At 33.5% G+C, this 20,083-nt stretch overlaps 3 protein-coding genes across 3 annotated transcripts in view; 1 reads left to right on the plus strand and 2 right to left on the minus strand.

The window, feature by feature from the left end:
• LOC109362258 (NADH dehydrogenase [ubiquinone] 1 alpha subcomplex assembly factor 3-like) lies at positions 2,002–8,064 on the minus strand. Its single transcript, XM_019607927.1, has 4 exons — positions 7,688–8,064; positions 5,502–5,536; positions 3,942–4,042; positions 2,002–2,364 (listed from the first exon to the last, which is right to left on the minus strand). Exons 1-4 carry the CDS (start codon positions 8,044–8,046, stop codon positions 2,278–2,280), a joined length of 582 nt encoding a protein of 193 aa, XP_019463472.1. The 5' UTR covers positions 8,047–8,064; the 3' UTR covers positions 2,002–2,277.
• Positions 9,278–20,083, minus strand: part of LOC109362256 (putative ABC transporter C family member 15) — a 30,874-nt gene continuing 20,068 nt past the window's right edge. The window contains exon 12 of the transcript XR_002109382.1: positions 9,278–9,288. The gene's annotated coding sequence lies outside the window, so the exon portion shown is untranslated. The remainder of the gene's footprint in view (positions 9,289–20,083) is intronic.
• LOC109362257 (ribose-phosphate pyrophosphokinase 1-like) lies at positions 10,618–18,327 on the plus strand. Its single transcript, XM_019607926.1, has 9 exons — positions 10,618–10,827; positions 10,913–11,104; positions 12,126–12,374; positions 12,609–12,752; positions 14,135–14,302; positions 15,897–15,966; positions 16,740–16,821; positions 17,442–17,601; positions 18,018–18,327. Exons 1-9 carry the CDS (start codon positions 10,726–10,728, stop codon positions 18,054–18,056), a joined length of 1,206 nt encoding a protein of 401 aa, XP_019463471.1. The 5' UTR covers positions 10,618–10,725; the 3' UTR covers positions 18,057–18,327.

A 20,083-nucleotide genomic window follows, 5' to 3' on the forward strand; every position in this document is an offset into this window, starting at 1 on the left:
CACATTTTTTTTCTCTTTCATTACTCAATAATTTTATTTTATTAATAAAAAGTTTAAATTAATTTTATTTTATCACTGAGATCAGTTACCACTATTTTTACCTAATTTTCTTAGTTGTGTGAATTGGTCTATATATAGGGAGGGAAGGAGTAATTGGGAAAATTCCAAACATTTTAATTATATAGTCCTAAATTTAATTTTAAAGAATATATAAAAATTATCTGCACTTTAATTTGGGTGTAAAGTTAGATAAAAATGTCATGTTTATGGTAGAATTTATTGTTTTTTAGGTATATATCTTGAAATCCTAGATTACACTTAATGCAAAGTTTATAAATATCAAGTTTAAATTATTATTTTTATTGTTTGGAAATTCAAGAACTAAATTACTAAAGAACACACTTGAGGAACTATTGCAGATAATAAGAAAACCTCAAAATTATAAGCACCAACCTAGGTACATTTAGGTTTAGTTACTGTGTCTCTGTGCCTTAAAAAATGAAGTAGATGCATGAACTTAATTTTTTTTTCGTAATTAAGTCAATGGATGCATAAAAAATTTGGAATTAAGTCTCCATAAGGGTGTCATACAACTTTAAATAAGGTTCCCATAAATTATAAATAGAAGAAGAAATATACATAGTTTAAACTTTTTCAACTCCAGCAAATTGAAATATAAATAAAACCAAACAGCCACTTAATAGAAACCATATTTGCTAGAATTAGTAAGAGCATTTGTTTATTCATTTTTAGTTATCCTTATTACATATATGAAACATTTCAGCAGAAATCAAAGGACTCACTTGTGCTCATTTCATAAAGACTATTGCTATGCCAAAACTTTCTACATGGAAAATCAAATCATTTCCAAAGGACTTAGGTTTAACATTTTAGTGACCATTTGGAGAAAATGGTAGCTAACATATAAATCATGGTCCAAGCGAGGACTCCTTGTCGATATTGTTTCTTCTTTTGAATATTTTCATATACCATAAGATGAATATTTTCGAACACATATTAGATATGTTTGAATTTGATTCCTGACTTGGAATAAATTTCTTGTTGTCATCCATTTTTTTACATCTCCAGCTACTACTTAACATTTCAACTAGCAAGTAAATGCCCATATCATTGAAGTGTTTGGCAAGTTATGGACTATACCATCCCATCATTATTAGGTCCTTCATGTGCATGCCACTATCAAGGAATATGTAGCACCACAGTTTTGACATGCGACTTTCAAACCCATGAATATATTGAGCATTTACCAGTAACATTTCAGTCCTGACATTCAACCTCTCAAGTCCATGAATATAATGTAGCTTAATGGTAGCGATTCATGGGAATAGTGACTTTTATCCCTAAGGTCACGAGTTCAAGTCGCGAAAGGCTCCCATTTGTGAAGAATAAAATATTGTAGGGGATATTCAAGTTAATGAGTGATACACTTAGCGTATTTATACGTCTAGGAGATCACATGTCAAGGTTGAGGTATTCCAAAATCCATTAAACAAAAATACTTGCTATAGTTGTGCAACAACTAGTTTTTCTTCTTCTTTTTATGTCTTCTCTTTACAAGAGATGAATTATGTCTTCAAAAAAGATTGAGTAGGGTAAATAAGAATAAGAAAATAGTAAAAAGGGGGAGGGGGGATATAAGGAGTAAGGACATCATGGGGGGTTTTAGAAAACATTAGGATTTAATCTTTAAAATAAGTGGTGTAAAACTTAAATCCCCTATTCATTAACCTAGATAAATATTTGATAACTTGTGTACGCAAACAAAAAATTGATATCTTACCCATATAGAAAAACAAATTGACACCATACCTTCAAGTAGAGGAAAGATACAAAATTTTAATTGGTGCTATAAAACCCGGACTAGATCGATATTGTTTTTACCAAACTAGACTGCCCAGATCTGAATCGATCTTCAGGGTATTTGTCATCGGCAAGCAGAGCTTCAAATGCGTTTTGAATCATGATATGATGTCAACACGAGTATTCAACTAGTGATTCATTGATTAAACAAATGACACAGTATCACATTCGAGTTAATAACAGGTCCGAGTATAGTTATCATTATTACATTTGAACAAGTCAGCAGACATGAAAGGACTCTAGGGCATTCATTTAACAATAACTCATTGCTATGTCAAAACTTTCTACATGGAAAATCAAAGCATTTCCCAATTACCTGGGTTAAAGATCTTTAGTGATGATTGAGTGAACATTTGCAGAAAGTGGTGGGTAATATAAAAACCTAGGTCCAAGCTTTCATGAAGAAACTCCATATGGAAGAACTGCAGCAGCCACAACACGACCTTCCTCATTCAATATGTTGTAAGTTGATGATGCATTTCTCTGTTAAATCATAAATAAACTATGTTAACATTCAAAATTCAAAGAGAAGCAATCAAACTGATATTGTCAATTTTGGTTGAGTTCTTCCTTTGACGACTTCGAATTATCATATTTTTGTGGTACTACCATGAGTATCTCCTCATCCTTTTTGGGTAAGGAACTAATCCCTTTCGGGGTTCATGTCTGTCTCTCTCAACAAGTGTCGCTCCCAGGAATCGAATCCTTGACCTTTTGATTATCCTGGGATCTAGTAGGGCCTTACATCACTAGACTAACACCTTGTTAGTAACTTGGAGTTATCATATGTCAATTAAGGAAATGCAACAAGTCAATTTTAAGCTGTGCTACTGATATATATTAAAGTCATTTTTTTTGATAATTAAGCATAATTGCAAAAGCTAGGCATTGTAGGTAGGAAAGTCTAATGGCATATAAAACCCACATCAGAATCTCATTTTGACATGGGACTCAAGTCTAATACCTTGTAATTTGATCCTAACATTCTACCACACTCATCAGCCTCAGCCCTTACGTGATCATCGTCATCGCAATACATTTGGCATCATTGGAGACAAGATTTGGAGATTTGAAAGAACATGAAAGGAATATAGGCAACTGAAGAGGGATGGGGATCACCTGTCCCACAACGGTGTCCCATTCCCTGTCCCAAGTCAAGCATATATTAACATGTGTATAAAATAACAAAATTTAAAAGCAAAAAGTAATAAAATAGAACATTCTGATTGGCTTGGGAATGGAATGGGATACTGTGTGGGACAGGTGTTCTCCATCCAACTGAAGAGGAGATGAAGATAGAACGGAAGGGAGAAAGGACAATAGGGAGGCAGAATCGGATTTCCAGTACAGCGAGTTCAGTTTCTTACCTAAATGGGCCAAGGCCCTCTCTCTTTGATAATGGGAAGTGAGATATTAAACAAGAAAAATCAATGTTGGCCAAATCTGCAACTTGCATGTTAGATAGAAAAATGTCTTTCTTGTTGCAATGCAATCCAGGCTGATCCTTGTTGTGCGCATTGCAGAAGACCAATGGGATATGCTTCATCTGTAGCTTAGTCATTATGCTTCAAACAAAAGACAGCCCAATGCACAACGCTCACACTCAGTGGGTCCAGGGAGAGTAGATTCAAACAGTCTTACTCTCACAAGTAAAGAGGTTATTTTCGGGACTTGAACTCGTTGCCTCTAGGTCACGAGGCAAGCAACCTTACTGTTGTGTCGAGGCTTACCCTCTTACTCTGAATATATTTATAAAAGGAGAAACTCATACAGGCATGCACATATAATTCAGAAAACCAATTTAACTTAGTTATTGTGTCTCATGTCCCAAATTAAGCATTTTCTATTACCATTAATTGACATTGAATCAGCAATGAACTTTGTGAAAATCAATTGTTTACTGCACCCATATCCTAAGCCACCTATTTGCTTGAATACTTTATATTACTTTACCATACCTAATGATAATAACTAACAACTTTATCAAAACATAGGTGCTGTGGTACCAATGTAAAATGAAGACAAACACAGATCTCATAAATTAGAGCAATCATACATACTGAGTCGACAACTTCTAACTTAATGCCAGTAGAGCGTATAAACCGTCGAACTTCAGGATCCACATGCTGGATGTTCCTTCCACAGCCAATAATCAAAATCTCTGACATACAAAGCAATATCTTTTAGTTAAAGTTACTGGCTAAAAACATAAAAGGTATAAAAGAGGATAAGATAAATCCATGAGAAAGTGAAATGACACAACTTCGATTAATTTGCATTAACTGATACAGATAGATATGTAATCATCTGTAAGGTCTCAACTCAGCACTTAGAAACTACTAGTGCATGCATATGGAACACCACTCCACCAGTCTTCAACCACTTCTCAAGTGAATGTGAATTAGAAAGCAAACAACAACACTAATTACACATATATGCTTAAGAAGTTCCCCAAATAGGAAATATAAAAATGAAAAGGCTTATTTAAGTTTTTGGTCCTTGAAAATAGGGGTCCTTTTTTAATTAGTCCCTAGCTTTATTTGACGGTCCTGGTCCCTATACTTTGTCCACTTTTGGATCATACCCTTCTGTCCGTTAAGTTGCTGATGTGGCAGACGATGCCTGTGACAATGACATCCACAAACAGTCCTCCACATGGTACCATGTGCAATTTTTCTATTTCGATTTTTTTATTTTATTTCATAAATTAATTGTTTTATAAAATAACAGAAAGCTTAAAAAATAAAAAATCGATTTTCAGCTACTGGAAGTGCTCATCCTCATCACTTTTCCATCTTCACAGCCCAAGAAAAACCCTCCCACACCACCAAAGAATCAGCTCCTTCTTGCTTTTAAATCCAAATTACAAACCACAACAAACTTTCAACCCCTTTCTTCATTCATTTCCTTCGCAATATATTAGCCATCTTCATCCTCACCACCTCCCTCAATCCATAGCCACCGTCCTTAATACCCCAACTCCTCCCTAATCAACTCAACTCAGTACTAAACATAACAGAAACACAACCTCAAATCCTTTTCCATCACGATTAAAATTCCTAAATTAAAGACCAGTCGTTTGACCTTGCTCGTCACATACCCAGAAATTATGTCTTTGTCTTCACAGTGCCCATCTGCCCTTACTCCGCCATCATCACCGCACAGCTCCAGTTTGCTGTCAACCACCATAGCTCCACCACAAAACATTGTCCGACCAACACCGTGAAATCCCTTATCCTCTTCCGAGTAGCCGCAGACCAACACTGGCGTAACAGTCACAAGTACCGTGACTGCAGCTTGGGGCACCACTGTCACACATCACCCCTCTTAATGATAGACTCACGATCCAGGACAATCACTGCATGATCACTGTCGCTTCAGAGTTCAGACCCATTGTGAACGGCCTCATCTCTGAAATGACCACTGTGCGGCTGTGCCCTGCTGTGTCTCCATCACCATTCACAGGGACTATTTTGGGACAAGGTACAGGGACCTGAACCTTAAAAAGGGTTTAGGGACTATTTTGAAAAGGGCCCCTATTTCCAAGGACCAAAAATTAACAAGACAAAGGAAAATAGAAAGTCAAGCAACAAAAGAATGGCAACACTAAAAAATCCAACCTGGAATAGGGCGAACAACTTGGAAGAGCGATAAGCTGCAACAAGGAACAAGATGACAACAAATAAGTTATTAAAGGAAGATAAACAATACATGTTCCTCTAATAAAGCAGATATGCAACTAAAATGTAGTAACACATTAACTTCTTGCTGTTTCTTTTCTTGTTTCTAAACTGTCACATATATAATGATTACCTTCTTTTTTACTGGAAGGGAATATTAAACTGAAAAGTCATTGCCACTTATCCAACGTTATATTTATAGTTTTGGATAGAGAAAGAAATATTATTAGAAAAGAAGATGATATTACAAAGAGAATAACATGTCCACACAAATAACTAAAACATGAGAAACTAACTCTTGCAACAAGGCTGAATCAGAGTGATTCAGCCACCCAAAGAGAATGAGTGTTAGAAATGGACAAGAATAGAGATATAGGAATGTAGTGTTATTGATAGAAATCACTCTAGTGATACAAACTCTCTAGGTACTCAAGAGACCTACAACACTCGCTTACTTCCTTTTTTTCAATACAAATGGTGATCCCCCTTTTGAACGGGACCAACCTCACTCAATTTGGATGTCAGGGACTGGAATGCAAGTTGTACCACAAGAACGACAAACTTCAAGAAACCAAGTTCTGCATAACTGGCCTCAACCCAAACTTAGCTTGATATTGTTCATGACTTCTAAAATTTAGGAAGTTCTGTTGAGTTAATATTTAGTTTTATTTGCATGAATCTAAGTTTCCATCCAGATGCCATGCCAGTACTCTCATAATTTCAAACAAATAAAAAATACAATTAACAACATGACAGATTAACCGAAGTTATGCAAATTTTTCCTCTCCTTCTCAATGCCTACCAGAGATTATAGTTTGTCTAACAAGTCAACATTTTTCCAGCAATGTGAAAACCTGATGCTAGGCAATCTCTACTGGAGTAGTAAGAGTGTTTGTAGTCAAAGAAAAAACTTAACCTTGTTCTTGGAGCGTTTGACTGGTTTGGCCGAGATTTACTTAGGACAGTCAATTAAAATCTGAACTCTAATTCTAATTCAATCAAAAATCTCATAAAATGCAAATTTTAACTTAGTACTAATTCAACCACTCTTCTGTAAGATTTAAATTATGATAAATCAAGCACAATTATACTTATAACAAGTCATACTCCAATCATATTCGATTTATGGCTTGACTTGAGAATACCACCGAATGCAGCAGAAATATTTCCTCTTCAAAATCTACTGACATCCACCACAGTTTCAACTTCACCCGAAAAATAGTAACACACTCAAACAAGTTACACTACATACTTTTCCCTTGAAGCAAAAATAACATCATTCCAACAGATTATACACATTCATAATTTCACAAATTCATTCCAATAATCCAACCCAAAGAGAAACAAGGAACACAAAAAAGTGCCACCAACCTTATCCCTGACTTTCACACCATCATTCTATTTTGGTCAATCTTAAAATCTTTTTTACTAGGGGTGATTGTTTTAAATTGTGGACCATATCACCTAATGTGGCCGCAATATTGTGGTGACCGCCACAACCGGATTGCAGTGTGACACTGAATCAAAATGATTGGCCGCAGCAAAACCGCATCGGATTGCATTTGGGCCACATCGGACTGCATCAGGCCGCATCAAATTCAAAAATATTTTATTAATCATAAAAAATAAATTAAAAATTACACTACAACGACCGCAATCGCGGTTGACACTGTCGGGGATCATACTGACCAATGATATGCAAAGTCAGAGACCAAACTGATGCTTTTGTAATCTTAAGGACCAGATTGACCCGACAACCGTCAATCTAATAGACCAAATTCATATATTTTATAATTAAGCAACAGGACAATGCAAAACTACTTATTAAAAGGAAAATAAATGGGAACATAGATGCACCTCAGTGAGTAGAACTGCACATAAACTCATCTAGTTCAAATCCCGACAACTAAACAATTTCCTATCTACTAAAAAACTTCGCCAATAAGAGGGCGAGTCTCGTCACAACGGTAAAATTGCTACTTAGTGATCCTTTTTCAAAATCCGGAAACAGCTTCTCCGGGAATAAATCTGTATACATCTACCCTTCCCATGTCCCAATCCGCGCAATTGGCGCAATTGATATAAAAAAACTTTACCAATAAAAAAACATGAAGATTAGAATGAACCTGTGAGGAGTGATATCTGAGAATTTGTTAGGTTTCCAAGACAAGACTAAATTTCCAACACAAAGCAAGCTTCCTTCATATTGAACACCATTAATGGTAAATCCTGTATCAGTATAGCCTTGAAATCGGAGCTGGTCATCGGGGACATTATCGATGAGGTTGATCTGATCGTACAAAGAGAAAGCGCGGCGGAGTGACGGCAAGGCGGCGGAAACAGTGTGCGGTGGTTTGAGGAGTGGTTCCTTGCGGAGGCTACGAATCAGGTTTGGAAGCGCAGTAACCGCTCTTTGCCTAATCGCCATGTGAGTCTTATTCTCTCTCTCTCTCTTACTTTGAGAGGATACAAAAGTGATTTTCATAAACAATCAATTAAATATCAATTAGGTTTTTAACTAAGAAAAAAAGTCGAGAGATTCATTTATTCCAACAACTTATTATTCATCTTCATCGGCCAATTGTACAGAGATCTAATGGTTTCAATTCAATTAATGAATAAATCTAAATTATTATATGTCTATAGAATTATTGGTTAAGATTGACTATTAGAGTAAGTGGATCCTCACTCAATAAATAAAAATACTATTGCTCTATTTTGTGCTACCACTCCATGTGTCGGATATGAGTGATTGAAAAATATTTAATCATTATATTTTAATTTAATAAAATTTTTAACCTTTTAGAATTAATGGTACATGTAGTGATACAAAAAGTGGGATAGCATATGTGTTTTTTAAAAAAATAATATAAATTAGGAAAATATATAAAAATAAAATGGTTCAAATCTAGTGATTATTTTAAATCACACAAACAATTAGATTTTCATAGAATATATGATTAAGATATAAAATATGTTTTTTAACTTATTCCTAAAGTAAGTGGAACATCTCACCGTCCTTTTAAGTTGTTTTTAATTGAGAAAAATATTTACACTAACACTGTATGACAATATGAGTTGTATACAGTATCATATTGTATTATTCATCATTCATGTTTACCAACTTATTAACAAGACGTTGGTCTAACGATGTAAGATTATGTTAGATCTACAAGATAACTAAAATGTCAAGTGATTCTTGAGAGGATAGTTACTCACCTTGAAAGTGATTAGTTCTTTATCCATATCATATGAGAGATAATAATGTTAGTAGTACAAAAAATTCATCATTTATATTTAATCATTATTGAATTTACAAAAAAATACAAATAAATGATAAATAATTATAAAACTGTAAATTGACGATAAATATTACACTATATTTTTAGTATCATTTTTCCTTTCATTCTAGTTACTTTAATAGTTTATTTTTCATAATTCTCTTCATTTTTTAAATGAATTCACAATTTAGCATCATCCAATTGGGGAGAGGATTCACTTAGCATAATTTTAAAAAACTTACTTTATATTTTAGTCATCAATTTTAAGAAAAACTAATGATTTAAATTAGTGAGTAAATTTAAATCATTGAATTTTTCTATAATTAATAACTAAGATATAAAATAAGTTTTCTAAACTTAGTTATGAAGTAAGTATTTCCTCTCTCATAACAAAGATATACAAAATCACCATATAGTTTTAAGTACATATTTCCATCCAAGTTGACCTTAAAGTTTTTGAAGAAAACTAGATCAAGCATAAAGTGCATGACCATCAAGTTTATTTCATGCAACCTAGATCTAGCATGAAGTGGTTCTACAATGATTAGGAGTGAGCATGTACCGAGTTGGGACGAGTTAATGTTTGTTCTTACCAACCTTAAATGTTGGTCACTAACCTGACCTCTAAATATCGGCTAGGTCAGCCTTTAAACTCAGTCTGACTCTAGACCCGACTAAATATCATAGATACTCATTTTAGATAAAGTTTTCCGAGTATTATTTGTTATTATGAATATGTAATTTGATATATAAATTGATATATGTATGTTTTTTTGTAATCATATATATATATATGATGAAAAATTTAGAGAATGAGTAATATTTTTTACCAAAAAGTGTGATTACTTTGTACATATTTGAATAGAAACATATAAAAATATGAAAAAATGAGTGATCATGAGACGGGTCAAATCGGGTCATGTTTGGTTACTATCCGATCCTAAATATTGGCCGAGTCTTTGAACCCAAACTCAACCCTAAACCCGATTCTACTCGAACTCAATTATGCTCGGGTAGTACCGCGTGAGCGAGTAGGGTCGACCATTAAGTTTTTGAAGCTTTACTACTCATATTTATCTCTTATCATATATAGCTTTCACCTTTATAAATAAACAATGGTGAAACACCCTATAAATATTATTACATTGTTACATGTGTGTTCATGTTTTATAAAGAAAATATATATTTTTTGTTAAGAAAATAAGAACAAAAAATCACACAAATAGAAAACACCAATAAATTTAACATTTTTCCTAAATATTTAATCAAAATGTATAAAAATAATTAAGTTTCATCTCATTTAAAACATAATAAAACTAAGAAATTAAAAATTCATTTATAATATAGGAAACTCACAGGTACATATTGTACCCGTGATACCCATAAATATCCACGAATACCCACACATGAATACTCATACGGATACAGACGAGTATGGGTAATACTCTCTTATTTTAAAACAGGTAGCAGGTAGCTACTACTTGTGTCCACCCGTACATGTTGTCATCTCTAATTATTTACACATTGGTGCACTTTGACTTTCAAGACCACCCTTATTAAAAGTTTGAAGCATATCTATTGTGTCAAAGTTTATGTCGTTCCATGTGCCATAAACTTATGATTGATCAAAAAATACTTAATAATTAAATTTTAACTTAAATATAGTTTTCTAACCATCACAGAGTTTATGTGATGTGACACAAACAAGTTGTGAGACATAGTAGATGTGTACATTACAATTTCACTGCTCAAATAATCTGAAATTTCAGTTACAATTTAACCGCTTATAAGCTAAAATTTCAGTCACAATTTCACAGCTTATAAGCTAAATTGCATACTATAGAAACCTGATCTGAATTCTTCATTCATTTGTTAACAACGCAATGTCTCTGTTTCACTCAGTTTCTTCCACTTCCTCTTTCACTTCTCTTCGTTCCGTTCCAATTCACTATTTTCCTCGCACTTCACTCCGAAACGGCGTCGTTGTAAGTAACCGTTTCTCTTTTTTCTATGTAATTTTTTGTTGCAGTTGATGTGTTTGTGAAAATGGTTTTGATGATTTTGGTGTAGAGGTGTAAGGTTATAGAGCCATTGAAGTTCCAGAATGGGAAACCAAGTCAAAGTGAGTTACTGTTAAACGGTGGTGGTGGTTCAATTCCGAGTTTCTTATTGGCACCTAATGCTCGTGTCAAGGATTTGGTTAACGGAAATGATACTCGTCTTCGTATCTTTTCCGGCACTGCTAATCCATCTCTTGCTCAGGTAAACTGTTAACAGTAGAATTGGGTGATGAAAATAGTCATTTTAGTATTTCTTAAGTGTGGAAAACCAAGTCAATTTGGTCTTTACTGGATCTGGGGAGGGGACATTTAAGCGCTCTTTAACCTGCGAGTGGAGAGAGAGTTTCTGGGATTTGATTCAGTTTTTACACTTTTAGGCAAGGTTTTGGTAGCTGTTATTGTCGCGGTTTTGGAGACTTCTCCAAAACCGACATCATGGACTATTGCAGGCTAATATAGCTGCAATTGCGATTTGGTGTCGAGGACTTTGAAAACCTTATCATTGTGATGTCTGTAACAGTTGCGGACCCAAATTAATTTAAAACCTTGCTTTTAGGGACTACAGGGGGGTTTTCATTTTTCGGGGTCCAAAAGTGAAACCACCTCATCTTTCAAGGATGGAAATGTGGGCTTTTACTGATTAGTTTTTTCACGAGATGTGTATGAAATTAAGACTACACTAAGTTACTAACTCTTATGGTCAGTTTGTTAGTACTCATGGAATGTATTGTGAAATTACATGCATTAACTCTCATATTTGACTCTGAAAGATTTGGTGCTCTTCACGTCAGTCTTTGAAAAATGAAACCCCCTTCAAATTCGGTAAAATTGGGTCTTTCTAGGTAAAATGGTCCAATTTGACTAGATCTTTTATGCTTTTAAGACATAACTGTTTTCTTCTTTTGGGGACTATTTGTAGAGCACCTTATCTTGTACAAACCAATTTGAGGGTTTATTTGTTAATACATTGAACCCATGTCCTTTAACTTTCAGTAAAATGGGGTGCTAAACTCACCCTTTCGTCCAGAAGACTCATTATTATTTTTCCTTTTCAGTTTTTATGCGAAGGGGAATGGTATATTTGGTGAATTGGGAACGGTTCTTGTACTCCACATCAATATTTTTGTTGTTTATACTTCATAGATATTTGAAATCCTATGTTATGTTATACAACCCAGTCTTTACTTGAAAAATGTATAATGTGGTGCCATTTATCTGTATAGGAAATTGCATGCTACATGGGCCTGGAGCTAGGAAAAATAAAGATAAAGCGTTTTGCCGATGGTGAGATATATGTTCAGTTGCAAGAGAGTGTCAGAGGGTGTGATGTGTTTCTTGTGCAGCCCACATGTCCCCCTGCCAATGAGAATCTTATGGAGCTCCTCATAATGATTGATGCGTGCAGAAGAGCTTCAGCCAAAAATATAACTGCTGTCATTCCATATTTTGGATATGCTAGAGCTGACAGAAAGGTCAGCTTGTATTCATAATATTTGTAATTTGTGATTGAATTGTATGCTGCTTCTTATTCTATCATTTCCTGCCTTTTGTTCAAATTCTGTTTTTGTTGCTATGCTGCACAGATACTGATAAGAATGTCACTGCCAATACAATTTGATTCAGAATATGTCAATTTGTTTTTAAAACGGGGTTACATGCATTCAAATTCAGTTTAGTCTTAACATGGTCTTCAACTACTGTTTCAGACTCAAGGGCGTGAGTCCATTGCTGCTAAGCTTGTAGCAAATTTAATTACAGAAGCAGGTGCAAATCGTGTTCTTGCATGCGACCTCCATTCTGGGCAGTCCATGGGCTATTTTGATATTCCAGTTGATCATGTTTACGGACAGGTAACAAAATATGATAATTGAGTTATGTCTTCAGCATTATTTAGCATGGAAGAATGAAAATCATATTTGATCTATTAAACACAAATAAAATGCCTGTGCCAATGCTTATATCTGGTAAGAATTCTGGCCACTTCATAATTTACTGCTCTATTTTATTGATGCACCTAATTGTGAATTGAAATGGCATCCTCTATTGACACGTCTATTTCACTGTTTATATGACCCTTGAAATTTCATATCTCCAAACCCAGGAGTCCTTAAAGCTAGTTTTGTTTAGGCACACTCAAACATTTAATTATTGTTTTTGCTGTTAAGCCATACTTGGATGCCAACTATTTACATTACTGTGCTCTCTCAATAGACCTTTTAACATACCATTTTTAGTTTGTAGCTGTTATCCGATCTAAGTATTCATTGGACTTAGTATCTTTCTGCTTTATTATTGCTGTTTTGCAACATAAATTTTGGTGTGGAGACCCTTTCTTACATTTGTTTTATGTCATACGTTTTGGTGGAGTCAGGCATTAGATTAAATGGTTATCTTGATTGGTACTAATTATAATGATGGCTGTGATTAATGTTTGCAATGGAAATTATTTGGTTTCTTTAGCCATTTACTCTGGAAGAACATAGATTCAATTTTTAACTTGGATAATTGTTGACATAGAAAGTTTTGCTTGGAGGGCAAAGTCATACCTGATTACCTGGAGAGAGTTTGACGACCCAACATAGTTTTGGTTATGTGTGTAAGGGTTAAGAGTAGGGTGGAGAGAAAAGGCTAAGATAGAGTCCCAAGAATCAAATGTTGAAAACTGAAGGGAGAGGAATGTAGGAGCTTCAATCAAAGGGTATTGTTTAGCTATTCACTCTGTAAAAGAACATAGATTCAATTTGTAACTTGGATAGTTGTTGAGAAGATGGATTTATTATTAATCAGGCTTAGCTAATTGATGTTCTTAGGGGATTTCCTTTTTCCAGTACTCCTATTTAAGACTTCTCTAGCCATGAATATAAGACAGTATCTCAACCAAGGTTTTAATACTGGGTCTGTTATAGCTACAAACACCGATATTTTAAGGTTTTGGAGTCACCGAAATCATATAGTGACCACAATTGTGGCTACATCAGCCACATTTGCCATAAATTGTATGAAACATAAGGTTGAGTTTCCGAAACCGCGAATGCAACCACTATTTAAAATCTTGATCACAACTTGTTATTATGATTTTCTGTAACAATAGTTGAGATCCAGTAATGATATATTCAGCATGTAGTGAATTTTATGAATTATGGATTAAACCAAATTTCTTACATTGAAATTGCCAATATAATTTGGTTCATTGGTTAATAGTTAATCATATATTCTTTTGTGCTACTACCAGCCTGTTATACTTGATTACCTTGCCAGCAAGACCATTTCTTCAGATGATTTGGTAGTTGTCTCGCCGGATGTTGGTGGTGTTGCTAGAGCACGTTCGTTTGCCAAAAAATTATCTGATGCTCCTTTAGCGATTGTTGATAAAAGACGCCAGGGGCATAATGTTGCTGAGGTACGGTCTTGTACTCTTCTAAGTTTGACTAAAGTTTAGAGCTCTAGTTTAATGCTCAAAGTTATATTCTGGATAGAAAGAATAGAATACATAAATCTGGACAATTTATGATTTATTAATCTTAATATTTTGACAATTTGTAAAAATGATGATAAACTGTTAGGCCATTTTGCATAAGATACAGGCAATGAATTGTTGGTGTAGATATTATAATCTTTCTTGTAACTGCTGTTTTTGTTGGTCTTTTTCGAGCATAATGGTTAGATAATCTGTTGGCAGGTTATGACTTATCAAGTAGTTACGTGATCACGTTAAAGATGTATTATTTTATATTTTGATCTGTTTTCTATGGTTCTTGAAGTCATATTCTGTTTTCATTTCTTCAGCTCATATTAGATTGTCAGACATGCTAAGATCAATCTTTTAAAATCTAGCTTGGAATAGTGTAGCTAGAAAAGGCACCACAAGGCGCACCTTAGCCACCAAGGCAAGGGTCCACCAGTCCAGTGCTTCTTGATCTTGTAAGTGCTGCCACTTCACTGAGGTGCACACCTCTCATGCCTTGATAGGTTCTAGGGTTTTTTCCTCAAATCGGATGTAATTCCATGCCAGTGCTTGGTTAACTGTGGCCTTGGGCTTGATAGATCCCAGCCAATGAAAAGTGTCTTCTTTCATTTAAAATACAACAATTAACTTTCATAACGTGAAGGTGAGAAAAGTTAACCACTGCTATGTTGGTCTGTTTTTTTATTTGGTGCTTTGCTTCTGTATTTGTTTTCTATTTTCAGTTCTATGCCACACGTTGTTGCTGTATTGGTTTGCTTTATATTTTTCGTTTAATTGCCTTAATTGTTGTCTTTATAATATGCAAACACTGCTTATTTTTATGAAAACAGTGCCACTTTATAAAACAAGAAAATATTTTCCTTATTCCCATCAAACATTATCAGGCAACAAAAACAAAATTTCTTTATCATATTAAAATATTAATAAAAATGATATTTTACCATAATATGGAATCAGTAATATCTATTTTATTATATACTTTTTTTAATAAAGAAAGGAGAAAAGACTTCAGAAACAAATAAGTAAATAAAAAGTACTCGAATAACTAAAAATAATAATAATCATTTAAGAGTAGCTACGTATTATAAACATTATAAATGTATAAGATTTAATGAATTGAGATAACAAATTTAATGAGTTGTTACAATTTAAAATATCACTTTCCATTAAATAAATTTCATTTTCTATCTTCTCCATTAAAGTTGTTAAATATCATTAATTATTCTTTTTGATTAATAGATTAAGTGGGTTTTAACGATTAGATTAAAGCAAAATGAACGGTTAAAGATCGGTATAAGTGTTACAATCTAGTTTGAACTAGTAATTGTACTGTACTAAAACTTGAACTGGTAACTAGGCCAGTTCATGTAGCTGACCTGGTAACTGTGGTCCAGGTTTTAGAACACTAACTGAGACCTCTGGGGGGTTATCACTTTCATTACCTTAAAGTTCTTGGCAAACCATAAACCATGGTTCTAAATTAAAGCACCCTTTGAAGATTTCTGATTGGGTGAATCTCATGATGCAGGTGATGAATTTGATAGGAGATGTAAAGGGAAAGGTAGCAGTTATGGTGGATGACATGATTGATACTGCTGGTGAGTTGAGTAAAACTCTCGATGTACAAGTGCAATAACTAGTTCCTTCAAACTTGTTCACCTGCTTTCTCTCGTCTCCTCACATCCTTTCAAATAAAATGGATTAATTTTATTGGTAAATCATGGAGTACTTTTCTACAATATCATACTGAGTTACTTGACAAACTTTACCATTAAAGGTTAGAAAGAGTTTTTATTTTAGATTCAGCAAAGAGGTAATTTTAAGCTTGAGAAGAAGTAAAGATTTATATAAATTGGGCCTAACTGAACCCTAAAGCTTTCTCATAAGGGGAGGGTTGCCCAAGCCATAATAAATGGTTCTTTACTCAGATGTTTACTGCCTTGACATTCTTTTTTATATTTGTGATTCCTTGACATGTATCAAACTATCAATGCATCTGTGACCAAGTGGTCAGTTTGATCCTCACAGCTTTCTATATTCACATTTGATTAGATTATAACACAATGCATATTGGGTTTGTTCTTTGTCCTTTGGTTTGAGCCGAAAGAGTTTTTTTGGGGGCATGCCAGAGATGAAAGTATTCCTGGTTCTCTACTTACAGCTTGAACTTTTAAGAGAGTTGGTTCTAGGACAGTATGCCTATTTATTCCTTTGGTATACTTAGTTTTGGGTAAAATTTTGGTGCCACGAGGTGTAGTTTACTCTTCTATGTGTCTTAATTGCGTATATTGATCCTTTCTCTTGGTTCAACTTGATATGACTGGGTAAGTCTTATCTATTATCTTCTAAATAATATTTTTTGGTCTTATAGGGACTATTGCCAAAGGTGCAGCTCTATTGCATCAAGAAGGGGCTAGGGAAGTCTATGCATGCAGTACACATGCTGTTTTTAGGTAAAATGGACTTTGTATTCTCTGAAGAATTTATTTTACGTATGGTTTGCACTGAGACACTTCAATCATATCTGTTGTGGTGAATCTCTAACTACAGCTAATTATCATCAGATTGTTCTTGTTTAAGGGGGTTCTCTGTTGCTGTTGATGCCCTTTTCCTTGAATGAAGTTTACACTCTTTATGCACTTTCATTTGATTTTGGAATTTAAGAAGTATTACTAAATTTATGATTGGACTAATTAGAACAACAAATTGTCCGTGTATCTGTTCAGACCCTTGTTATCTATTGTAAAATTAAAGGTGCGGCAAAGCTGATATAACCCCTTTCCGCAGGACTCTAAAAGTGACTGTACTCTTAAGTGAATTAACAACTTTTGACTGTCTTCTAGACTGTCACAATTGGTTAGACCTCGAAGTACAAAGTCGAACGTTTCTAGGCTGAATTAACTTATCAAATGCACAAAACCACAACTCTTTATCAGTTATAGACTCAAATACAATGAATAAGCACTCTTTACCTTATATATATAGAGAGAGAGATGGTATATTGTAATGATTAATAGGACTTGTGTCTTTTACAGTTTCCTCATGACTTAATGCATCATTTTTTGTTTTGCAGTCCTCCGGCTATAGAGAGGTTATCAAGCGGCTTATTTCAAGAAGTTATCATAACCAATACAATTCCAGTGGCAGAACAGAACTACTTTCCCCAACTAACTGTTCTATCAGTCGCAAACCTTCTCGGAGAGACTGTATGGCGTGTTCATGATGATTGCTCAGTGAGTAGCATATTTCAGTAAAATATGTGTAGTTGTTATTTTTTCATTTTACCAAATACAAAATTTAAAAATTGTTGAGAATTCGTGACCACCCTCAATACTTATTCTGTTATTCTCATACATGCTTGCTTACATATACATATTCATTTGTTGTAAAATTAATGGAAAAGGAGTATGCAACAACAATTGGTTTTCCTGTTCAATAAATTCTGTTTATAATTGCAAATCTGGTAGTCGAATTTGACTTTTATCTATTTAGTAGCATGTTAGCTTTTTTCTTTATTTGCCTTTATTATTAATTTTCAATTAAGCCATAGTTTTTGTTAGTTTTCTGTGTGGGATTTAGTGGTGCAAATTGTAGATTTATCTTGCAACTTTTTTTGCTTTTTTGCTTTTCCTTTTATCTTCTTTGTCAGGGTGGAATTGAACCTTATTCCAGTTTGGGAATTGACTGAACAATTTGTATCAATGGTTATGGTATGCTCGTTCAAGCTTATGACCCTTCACTAACAAGGGCAAGAATGTAAAGTGAATAATTCACCAGGAGAAAAAAAGTGGATTTTTGGAAAAAAGTTCTTATTGTAGAGTACATCCTAGGGAACTATTTGTGGTGTGTTTTGTACTTGTATTGTAAAATCCACAATTGAAATAGTGGTGGAGATCTTCTTTCATTTCCTTGTAGTAAGTACATACTTTTGAAGATGATATGGTGAATTTGATTGCTGAGTTGTGTGGCTATTATTCTCAATCATTTTAAGTTCTTCTCTTTTATGTATTCATAGGAAACATTTTACTGCTTTTTTTAGGTAACATAGTACCACTCTTGTGTATTAGTACCACCAATTACAAATATCTATCTTCCTTAGTTCATGATTTTATAGGATCAAGTGACTTTGGTGTTAACATGCCATGTTTTTATTGAAATGATTGTTTCTTATAGGAGTGAACATGGGTCAAGTTGGATCGAGTAAGGCTTGTCCCTTATTCGAGTCTAAATATTGTTTGAATCATTTTTTGAACCTGTATCTAGCCCTAGACCGATTAAATATAATACAACATTTTTAGATAAAGTTTCTCAATATTATTTATTATTATGGATATGTAATTTGACATATGAAATTATATATAATATATATAGTATTATTAATAATGTATATATGATGAAAAATTAGAGAATCAATGATATTTTCGATCAAGTTATGTCATTATTTTGTATGTAATTGAGTAGAGACATATTCAAACATGATGAGTGAGTAATCATGGGACGGGTTCAGGTCGAGTCATGTTTGTTCACTATCCAACCCTAAATAATGTCTGAGGCTAATTTTTAAACCCAAATTCGACGCTAGACCCAATCCTATTCAGGTCCGAACATGATCAGACTTATTTGAGTGAGTGGGTAAGGTTGGTTATTGCTCACCCGAATTTCTTATATGATTGTTTCAGAAAGGTTATTGACAAAATATCTTTATGGAGTTGTTTTTGCTATCAAGAACAAGCTTTTGGTCTTTTTGTAAAGACAATAGAGTCTTTGAACTAATAAATTATTGGTTCCAATATTCCATTTGTTTTGTCAACAACATTTATTACTCAATGTTTTATATTATAAATTTATTGTTATATTTTATCCTTAAAAAGTAATATAATATTAGTTTTTGTACATGAATAGAATATTGATTTCAAAAACTAAGAGGATTAAGTATAATATTATTTGAAGACAGTTATTATCTAGTCCAAAGGTTAAGAAATACTCTAGTAATGACCTAAACAATATTAGCATAATACAAACAAAGATTACAAGGTAATGAAATGCAAATTTCATTGTCTATGTCTTATTAATGAGTAATCTCTAAATACCTTTATAAACATTCATGAGTGAGCTCCCATAGCCCAAGTCACATGTAAATTTTTAAAAATAAAATAATAATAATTAATACTAAAGTATAAAATAAAACCGATAGAGAGATTTATGTTCATATTATCAAAAAATAACATGAAATAATTAAATATTACTTCATCCATTCCAATTTTTAATAGTTAAACTTATATAAACTAGAGGAAAAGATGATGTTACCCACGTTAAAATCGTGGCTAATTCAAGTAAACACATTCACATGATCATATTTTAATAGAACATCATAACTCTACTCACTAACTCACCATATACAAGAATAAAAATGATCATTTGATCTAAAAAAGAACATGTTAATCAGATAAAAGTTGATAATTTCATTCGAATTTAGAGGAAGCAATCACAAGTGGCTGAAAACAATGAAATAATAAGAGGTATACTTACTTGAAGAAACACACTGATAGGTGAATGGACTTGTGGGTTAAAAAAAAATTATTACATGATTTAAATTAGTGAATAAATACGAACGATTCAATTTTCATCGAATGAATAGCATATCCCAAATTGATATTGGAAAATGGTTAGAATTTATTGCTTCAGTTATACTCATCTTATATTACTAAATAATAC

This window comes from Lupinus angustifolius, chromosome LG12 (genome assembly GCF_001865875.1).
Source record: "Lupinus angustifolius cultivar Tanjil chromosome LG12, LupAngTanjil_v1.0, whole genome shotgun sequence".
Lineage (NCBI taxonomy): Eukaryota > Viridiplantae > Streptophyta > Magnoliopsida > Fabales > Fabaceae > Lupinus > Lupinus angustifolius.

Coding starts and splice junctions, on each gene's coding strand:
- LOC109362258 (XM_019607927.1), bottom strand. CDS start 8,046: ATGAAAATCACTTTTGTATCCTCTCAAAGTAAGAGAGAGAGAGAGAAT. Junction 4,043..5,501: donor AGTTGTTCGCCCTATTCCAG/GTTGGATTTTTT, acceptor TTTGTATGTCAG/AGATTTTGATTATTGGCTGT. Junction 2,365..3,941: donor AGTTAGAAGTTGTCGACTCA/GTATGTATGATT, acceptor ATGATTTAACAG/AGAAATGCATCATCAACTTA.
- LOC109362257 (XM_019607926.1), top strand. CDS start 10,726: ATGTCTCTGTTTCACTCAGTTTCTTCCACTTCCTCTTTCACTTCTCTT. Junction 12,375..12,608: donor ATGCTAGAGCTGACAGAAAG/GTCAGCTTGTAT, acceptor CTACTGTTTCAG/ACTCAAGGGCGTGAGTCCAT. Junction 15,967..16,739: donor TGACATGATTGATACTGCTG/GTGAGTTGAGTA, acceptor TTGGTCTTATAG/GGACTATTGCCAAAGGTGCA.